Source organism: Hipposideros armiger, unplaced genomic scaffold (assembly GCF_001890085.2).
Source record: "Hipposideros armiger isolate ML-2016 unplaced genomic scaffold, ASM189008v1 scaffold_97, whole genome shotgun sequence".
Classification (NCBI taxonomy): Eukaryota; Metazoa; Chordata; class Mammalia; order Chiroptera; family Hipposideridae; genus Hipposideros; species Hipposideros armiger.
The window spans coordinates 2,217,852-2,226,548 of record NW_017731447.1 but is presented as its reverse complement, the minus strand read 5'-3'; the positions used below and the strand labels follow the sequence as shown (position 1 = coordinate 2,226,548).

At 42.4% G+C, this 8,697-nt stretch overlaps 1 protein-coding gene across 2 annotated transcripts in view; it reads left to right on the top strand.

Moving 5' to 3' along the window:
• Positions 1-823: 823 nt before the first annotated feature.
• The window catches only part of CPA2 (carboxypeptidase A2), a 31,901-nt gene continuing 24,027 nt past the window's right edge, over positions 824-8,697 (top strand). For both annotated transcript variants that reach the window (XM_019646168.1, XM_019646167.1), the window contains exons 1-5: positions 824-993; positions 2,830-2,911; positions 3,633-3,767; positions 4,917-5,012; positions 6,736-6,837. In XM_019646168.1, the coding sequence (XP_019501713.1) occupies positions 929-993; positions 2,830-2,911; positions 3,633-3,767; positions 4,917-5,012; positions 6,736-6,837 (480 nt within the window). In that variant the 5' untranslated portion in view covers positions 824-928. The remainder of the gene's footprint in view (positions 994-2,829; positions 2,912-3,632; positions 3,768-4,916; positions 5,013-6,735; positions 6,838-8,697) is intronic.

Here is an 8,697-nt window from a genome sequence, read left to right as displayed (position 1 = left end):
GAAGAGCAAAATCAGATTAATGTAGATCGATAGGCAAGAGAAGATCACCTTTGTTTAAAACAGTCTTTGTTTAAAAATCAGAATATATTATATGATCTAATCTTTGTTTAAGGAAAAGCTATAAAACACAGAAGTCTGGAAAGATATGCCCAAATGGTTTTCTTTGGGTGGAGAAATTATTGATGATGAAATAAAACACTTCCATTTTATCTAAACTTTTTAGAACAAGCAATTTCATTGTCATAATCAGAAAGACATTTTCATTTTGGGAAAAAGCACAGAAACAGGGACATCAATTTGGTACAAATGCAGATGGATCACTTTAGAGACAGTTCAAATGGAATATTAAAGGACCTTCTGTTTTGTTTTAATATAGAATGAGAACTGGACTGGGCCACATCTACAGGGAGATCCACAGATGTGGACTAGGGATTGCAGTGTTTCAGGATAAACAGTATAAAAATAAACAAATGAGCCAACTAATGGAATGTGATAGACAGGATGCCCAAGTAATTGCTATAAATGCTGTGCCCGCCCCACTCCTCCCCCCGCCTTTTTTTCTTTTGGTCAGAGACCCAGAAAGGACTTTAACCTCTAGATCTATTCATCTGGATTCCATCACTGGGCAGAGCTAGTGGCACTTCATGTTCTAAATCATAAATACGTGATTTGCCCTTAGTACGCTTTAGTAATTTTGTTTTTTTTCCATCAGAGTTTGTTATCGCATCGCAGGAATGGAAAATGTTCGAGTTGGTGATATCACAGGTAGGTGTGTACAACCTTGAGAATTTGATCTGCAGGTGGGAATTTTACCAAATGGAAATTTATTTGAGTTCTTAGACTGCCGACAGATTAACCTCAGCTGTGGTCTCTATAAATAAAGTACAGGAGTGACACTGAATTCTAGACTCAGGGAAGACCCTTGACCATGAGGTTGATCCTGTTTTTCGGTGCCCTTTTGGGGCATATCTACTGTCGAGAAACATTTGTGGGGTAAGTTATGCTTTTCTGATGCCTGCTTGAATTTTGCTTAGTTCCCAGAGTCTCTCCCTGGATTGGGGTAGAATAACGGATGTCAGGGCTCAGCGTTTTCAGAGTTCTCTTAGATTTGGAGAGGGCATAGTGGGAATAATAGGAATGAGTGATTAAAAAAAAACCAGATGAATGCTGTTAAAAAAAAAAGACAAAAATGAACCCTGAACACATATACCCTATTTCTCCCTATCCTTACTCATTTCCCCCGCTGCTGATCAGAATGTTGGGAAGTGGAAATAACGCTGTTTGGCCATTTATCTCAGTGCCATCTGTCCCACGTCCTCCTCCTTATCTCCATGTCAGCGCTGGTCCTCCCCATCTTCAAATCGAGGCGGTCAGACCTCATAAAGTGGGGGGAGACCAGAGCTGCAGATTTCAGCCCAAATCCAACCCTCATGGCTTTGTAGGGCTCACCTTTGCTCCAAAGTACTTTGGTTCCAAGATTCCATGAAGGGCTTTAGGCAGCATTTCTTGAAGAGTGTTCCGGGGAACTAATGAAGTGGTCCAATAAATTTGGGGATCAGAGGGTTAAATAAACTATAGGATTTCTAGGTGCTTTGACTAAATTAGTGTGCATGGTAAATCTATAACAGGAGATCTAGGTGTTGCATATACCCAATATTTTTGATCATCAAATTCCTCCCCACATTTTTTCCTGAGCTGAGCAACTCGAAGGGCTACTATTCCTTAGCACACATGCCAGGAAATATTAGCCTAATGTGTTACTGTTCCCAGTGCCTTTCCATTTTAAAGGTGGGTACTCCTGGGAGTCTATGTAATAACCAAAGGGAATGAAATGCAAATGGAAGAATTTTCAGACCACCTGTGGCAGGTGGATACTTGAAGGCAGCACCGCCTTAAAGGCCTCATTCTATCGCTTATGCATTCCACTAGAGTTCACTGGAGATTGCGTGGTGTTTGGTTTCAGAAGACCTGAATTCCCACCCCTGTATATGGCTCTTTGTACCAATCCATTCCCCACTGCACGAATGGGCAGAGAAGTGACACAGGAAGTGAGCCTACTTGGAGGAAGGAATAGAGGAAAAAACTGTCGCCAAGGAAGGGTTATAAGAACCCAGCTCTGCCACCCAACTTTTTTCTAAGGATATGTGTTTGCTTGTTTTGCAATTTCTCTTTCCTGCCAAGGTCTCCTTTATTCCTCATTATGTGTGTGTGTGTGTGTGTGTGTGTGTGTGTGTGTGTGTGTGTGTGTGGAGAGAGGCATACTGTGATTTTCTGGGTCCCAATTGTCCCTACGCACACTGCAAGTTTGGGCTACATAAATGGGGTTTGGAGATGGAACTCTGATACATTTCAGTTTACAACAGCAAAACAAACAAACAAAAACCAAAACCACCCTAGGTCCACCTATATGGGAATTCAGTTCCTCTTACAAGCACCAAACTAATTACTCCCAATTTTTAAAACTTATTTCTAAAAAACAGGAACAGACAAGTTTTAAAAGCCAATGCTTTATGAGCAGCAGGTGTTATTCGAGCATAAGCATTAGCTAAAGGAAAGGTACCTTTAATGGCAAGCTTCCTGCTAGGAGCAGGTAGATGTCTTAATTATTATTTAGACAACATACCCTTGGGGGAAGTAAAGCCATTCTATCAACTCCTTATTCTGGGGATGTGGGTGGAGTATACTATTTATTAGTTTCTTGGTTGTTAAAGAGATTATTGACTGCTGCATTAACCTCTTGGCATGCAGGGACTAACAGGAGCAGAAAGCAACAGGAAAAAATGTCCAGGCTTTGCTTTTAAGGTTATGTCTGTGGTTAATATTCTTTAGAGACCAAGTTCTTGAGATCACACCAAGGAATGAAGACCAAATAAAAAATCTGGTGGAACTGGAGGCTGAAGAACATCTTCAGGTATCTGTTCTAGAGGGAGTTTCGATTGGGTTGTCGGAAAAATCACGACGCATTTTTGCAATGAAAAACATAGAAAAAATACGTCAAGGCTTTTCCGACAACCCAGTATTTCCCAGGGTGACGACTCTACAATTAGACACGATGATTGAAATATTTTACTTGGGATTGTGTCTCATCTTTTCTGACAATGTGTGGAACGCTAACTCATGTCGCTGGGATGCAGAAAACCTGGGCTCTTGTCCTCACTATGTAACATTGAGCAAGTCACCTACGTTTCCTGTGTCTCATTTTCCCATTTAGTATGAGGCTAAAGCAACCATTCTATCTCACAGGTTTACTCTAAGAATGAAAAGGGAGATTGAAAAAATTTTGAACACATTTACCACATTATTTCCCTCCTAAAATAATTTATAGTATTAATATTCTGTTATGAAATGAATTGGATCACTTGAACTTCAACTGTTAAAAAAAACTGTCATAGTTTTAAAGAATCTTTTCCTTCTGCCAGTTTTAATATCTAACCGTGGGGGAGGTTACAACACAAATGGCAATCCTTGGCTATTTAAAAACCCTTCTTGCAACATCGTAGTGATTACATGATTCCAGTCTTGTGGGCTTGAGATAAAATAGATATGAATTGATCTCTTGAAATCTATCAGTGCCAAGCTATCCATTTCCTTGGAATGACCCTTTCACTGCCTTGGACTTTTATCCCTTTCAGCTTGATTTCTGGAAATCACCTACCATCCCAGGGGAGATGGTCCATGTCCGAGTTCCCTTTGTCAGCCTCCAGGCGGTCAAAGTTTTCTTGGAGTCCCAGAGCATTCCTTATTCCATCATGATTGAAGATGTTCAGGTAATTACCCCACAGACCATCCTTCTAGAGGCGTGCTGGTCCACATGAACTGAAGGGCCACCTTCTTTGATCTTTGGATATCCTCTGCCAGGGAAGGGACCTGTGGGGGCCACTAGGGCCTTCCTGCAGTCTGGGCTGTCCCTGCAGAGTGGGTAGGGAGGCACTGTTCTTCTCTCTTTTGCATTTGACACAAATGGGATATGGTAATAAAACATTTAAGGGAAAGGGCAAAAGAGTCTCCGGCATGAAATTTGAAATGCAAACTGATGGGCATTCGTCAAAGTAAGATGTTATGCATCTCATTTTTAATTGGAGGTTACCTTAGACTCTGTGTCCGATGATGGGGTGAAGGTATAATGGCCATTGTAATGAGAAAGTATCTTCAGACCAAAAGACGAAGCAGGCAACTCCATAGATTGTAACAGAATTTATTCTAGCGTAATTTAGTTACAGGAAGATTGGGCCGGAGTAGACAAATGGCCCAGCAGTTTTGTTGAAATTATTCTCTGCTATCAGACCGCTGGTACAGTACCATTTTATAAAGTATACTCAGGTACTAATGATTGATGGGACAAAGGGACAAAGAATGCAGTAGTGCCAGGGGCCATACATCCTGGTGGTCTTGTGATAGCTGATTGTTTATAGTGGATACTATTACCAGTTTGATATTTATCCCAGTTGTCATGCCATTCCTGATGTTGCTAACAAAAATATTTATGGTTACATTTTAAGGAACACAGATAATCATCAACTAGAAAGCTCTGATATGCTTGCTAAGGACTGTAATAGTGGTCAAAGTTCATAGCGTAAAACTTACAAATGAAACAAAATGCAGGAGACAGAGGTGGAGTTGGTTTTATTCACATCTACATCTATACACCCTAGATTTCCAGATAGGTAAGACGAGCCATTCAACAACCATGGGACTGTCATCCTCTATTTGCAGCATCTGGCTGGCCAGAAGTCCCATTAATACCCTATTCACTTTCAGGGTGCTGCCAGAGTAAGGGAAAGGCGTGACCCCAAAGCCTAGAGGACAGAAAGAGGAAAGCTTGGGACTGGGGACCTGAGGGTCACCATTTCCTTCACATTTGTAGATTCGAATGCATTGCTATAAACTAATCATAGGTATGATTTGGTTTATCATAGGTTCTGTTGGACAGGGAGAATGAAGAAATGTTATTTAATCAGAGAAAAGAACGGAGTGGCAACTTCAACTTTGAGGCTTATCATACCTTGGAAGAGGTACGTGTTTCAGAATGAACGTCAGAGAGATGAATCATTCTTTCCTCAGATGACAAGGCCTATATATCCACTTGATGATTTGATGGAAATGGTTCTCATATTTCCTAACTTCTCCAAGTTTCCCTAGGATTTCACAGCCAGTAGTAATGTCACTGCCTGAAGGCAGGACCCAAGGTCCACCTGCCCATCCCAGCAGCCATCCCGTTATTTTGGAAGCATCTGGGAGTGTCCTGAGTGGGCATACAAACAGCGCCCCCATGCTCATGCCACTTAAGGCCTCCTTGCTGATTTCTGACCTGTGCTGCCCACAAAGCCCTTTGAGAGCTGTGCTTTATGGCTGTCGCTGATGATGGAATCAGGGGACACCTTGACACCTCTGACTTCCATCCAAGGGTGGGGTCTTCTCCCAACCTGCCCAAAGCTCCCAGACTTCACAGTAGTAAAATCTTGTGCAGTGTCTGCTGTTCTTGCTGAGTTTTGTTGGTATGAAGAACGTCTCCTTCCTCCACCTGAGTCACACACTGCCACCTGGGCAGCGCTGCACTTGCCTCTTTGTGACACAGAGCTTTTCTTGGGCCCGCAGGGGTTTATATGCATTAATGGATTTGGGGATGGGAGATGAGGGGAAGGGTGAGGAGATGGAGATTGGGGGGTTAAGGGAGAGATAGGGGAAGAATGAAGGAGCCAGAGAGGAAGTATCTGGTATGTACTGCTCCCCAAATCAGGAATTATAAAATGCAAACAACTCTGAAAACAAAGTTTTTTTATTTATTTGGTGGCAAAACTTCACCTAACCTAAACTCATTTGGGGGCAAAATCTGACCTGAACTGACTGACGACTCATTTGTGTCACTGACAGAAATACTGACATATTTGAATTGTGGAGCAATGCCACATGTGTCATATACAGTACATGCTTCCTACTTTCCTAAAATCCGCTTCCCACCCCCCAAAATCTTGAAGTATGTACGGCCCCTAAGGGCTTCAGAAAAGGGATTGTGGGCGGATATGTGAGGGAGAAAAGGGAACGAAGAAAACAAGAGGCTCTCTCCTTTGTGGGCCTCACAAATTGGTGTTTGTGTCCTGGAGAGCAAGTGCTGGCAAAAGCTGGGGGAACTGTTTTCATGCCATCCACTCTCCAGACACGCCCAGACATGTCTCAATCTCAGCAATGGACACAGCTTGGGTGCCCCAGCTGCACAGAATTTCAATCACCCTTGCAAATAGGCCCGTCGTAGCTGGTGACAAGTGCGTTTGAGGCAGGCACCCTGTTGTCCGCTCCTGAACTAACCCTGTTGCATTTTATAACGCCTGCCTGTCTCTGAATCCATTTTATAAAAAAATTTTTTTTGGTGCCACGACCGGCCATTTGCGCTCCTCTGCTCGTGAGGGCGAGAGGCTTTTTGACGGGTGAAGTTCCACCTCAGGGCTGGGCTGAGGAAAGCCACAGGCAAGCCAGAGACGTGCCATTTTGTTTTAAGCACAAAACTGGAAAAAGCCGGCTCTGCTGCGGCAAAATGGCTTCCTCCGTTCCAGTCCCTGCAGATGCCCAGTGATTCATCTCCCAGCTGTGATTCAAACGTCCCCAATCCTGCAGCATCTGCCGCGCTGCCCTCTCCACTTGGTCCCGAGGGAATGGAAATGGAAGGGAGAGAAAAGTCGCTAGTGGATGCATCCGATTATTCATTTACAAATGTCTATTTATTTATCTTAAACATTTCAGATTTACCAAGAAATGGATAACCTCGTGGCTGAATACCCTGGTCTAGTGAGCAAAGTGAATATCGGCTATTCTTTCGAAAAACGGCCCATGAACGTGCTCAAGGTACACAGGTTGCAGCGGTGGTTTTTCCTCCCAATGCTTCTAGAATCCCGCTCCTCCCAGATGGGCTGTCACTCCGGGCTCTGCCTGCAGATCGTGTTTTTTTTTTTTTTTTCCCCTTCCACCTCCTAACCGGTCCTTGCTGGTTTGGAGTATGCACCTCCCCACTACCCCCACCCCCCTTTCTTTTTCTGTTTCCTGCGCAAACTGACGCAGGTCTGCAGAAGTGAATTAATGTTCTCATCTTGATAGATTCACTCGCAGGGAACCAGAGACGAACTCACCAATAGGAACAGAGGGTGGGGGAGGTGGTGTGGGCCACGGGGTGGGGGGGGGAATAAGGGAGGTATTCTGTAATTAATCAAGCTAGTTCTGTTCCTTGTTTCTCTTTCTTTTCCTCTTTTCTTTCCTTTTTTTTTTTTTAACACCGAGAGATTAAAAAAAAAGAAAAAAAAGCGCCAAGTACTTGCCCGAGCCTCATTAAAAAAAAAAGAAGTTCCCGCAGTGTGCGAAAGGGTGTCAGGCAACTAAATCACAAAGGCAAATGCCCAGAAACAAGGCAGTTTTTTGTTTTGTTTTTTAGGTGCTCGTGAAAAAGGTTAGGGTTTTACTCCAACCTGTAATCTCTAACAGTCTTAGTGCTGATAATTTCAAGCTTTTTCATCTTGCCCTGAAAGAGGAGTGAAAATTATTTCCCCAGATTTCCTAGAAAGAGTTTGTTAAAAAAAAAAAAAAAAGAATAAGAAGAAGAATGTCACAACTCCCTGCTAAATTTGGAAACGTTATGGCTGTGAACCAACGGACTTGCTGGGACAGATGGATTTTTCTCAAAGCAGGCCTGGGAGGAGTGGTTTGCCTATTTTATTGACACCGGGCTACATTTGCTAATATTTACTACCTTCTTTTTAAATTTTTTTCTCGTGCCTGTTTCTCCTGCAGCTGGGTCAGGAAACCGCAAATTCTCCTACCCCTCGGATTTTCCTGGCCGTTCTCTTCTCCAGGGTGGTTCGTGGTTGAGAATGTTATGTGTTTTTGAAAGTTCCCTGCTTTTTACATTTGAGCTCTTTGGAGAAAAAGGCACGAAACACCTTCAACTAAAACCCTCAAAACCCGTGAAATGTAATTTTTAGCAAGGATTTGCATTTCTCATTTACCTTATCTGCTGTGTTTAGAGTGCTGCACAGAGATAGAAGTTGATGGTGCAAAAATAATCTTTTCCTCCCCATTTACTGATCCAATTGGCAAAGCCACTGCTCCAAATAAAAACTGAGTCACTTAGATGATAAAATTTAAACTCTGGAAAGCTGCTCCAGAGCCAACCGTTTTTATGAAGGACTCAAAAGGTTATCATGAGCTTTTTTATTTATTTATTACAAAAATAGCAGTCATTGTATACAATTGAAAATAGAGAAATAAACCAAAAAAGAAAAAAAAACCCGTATTTCTAAGTCTACGACTATGGAATGATAGCTATTAACATGTTGCTGTGTATCTCTTTCTCTGTACCTCGCCCTCTCCTTTTTCTTATGTTTGTGTACATATACATACATACACACACATAAGCTAAACTTTAACAAATATAAAAAGGGCATCGTACTATTCTGTAACCTGTTTTTCAAATTTGCAACATACAATGAACGTATTTTCATGTCATTATGTTATCCGCAACGATTTTTTACAAACACGAAAGAAGAAAAGGCCTATGCTGCCCTCCCATTAGCCTGGATTTACGCTTACATTAAAAGAAGGGGATAAAAAAAAAATCACGTTAAGTGAGAGGAGTTAATGGATAATATCACTGTTTACACCTCCTTTCTCAGTCACATCAAGTACAGAGGGACAGACAAGGCCCGGGTGGGGGGT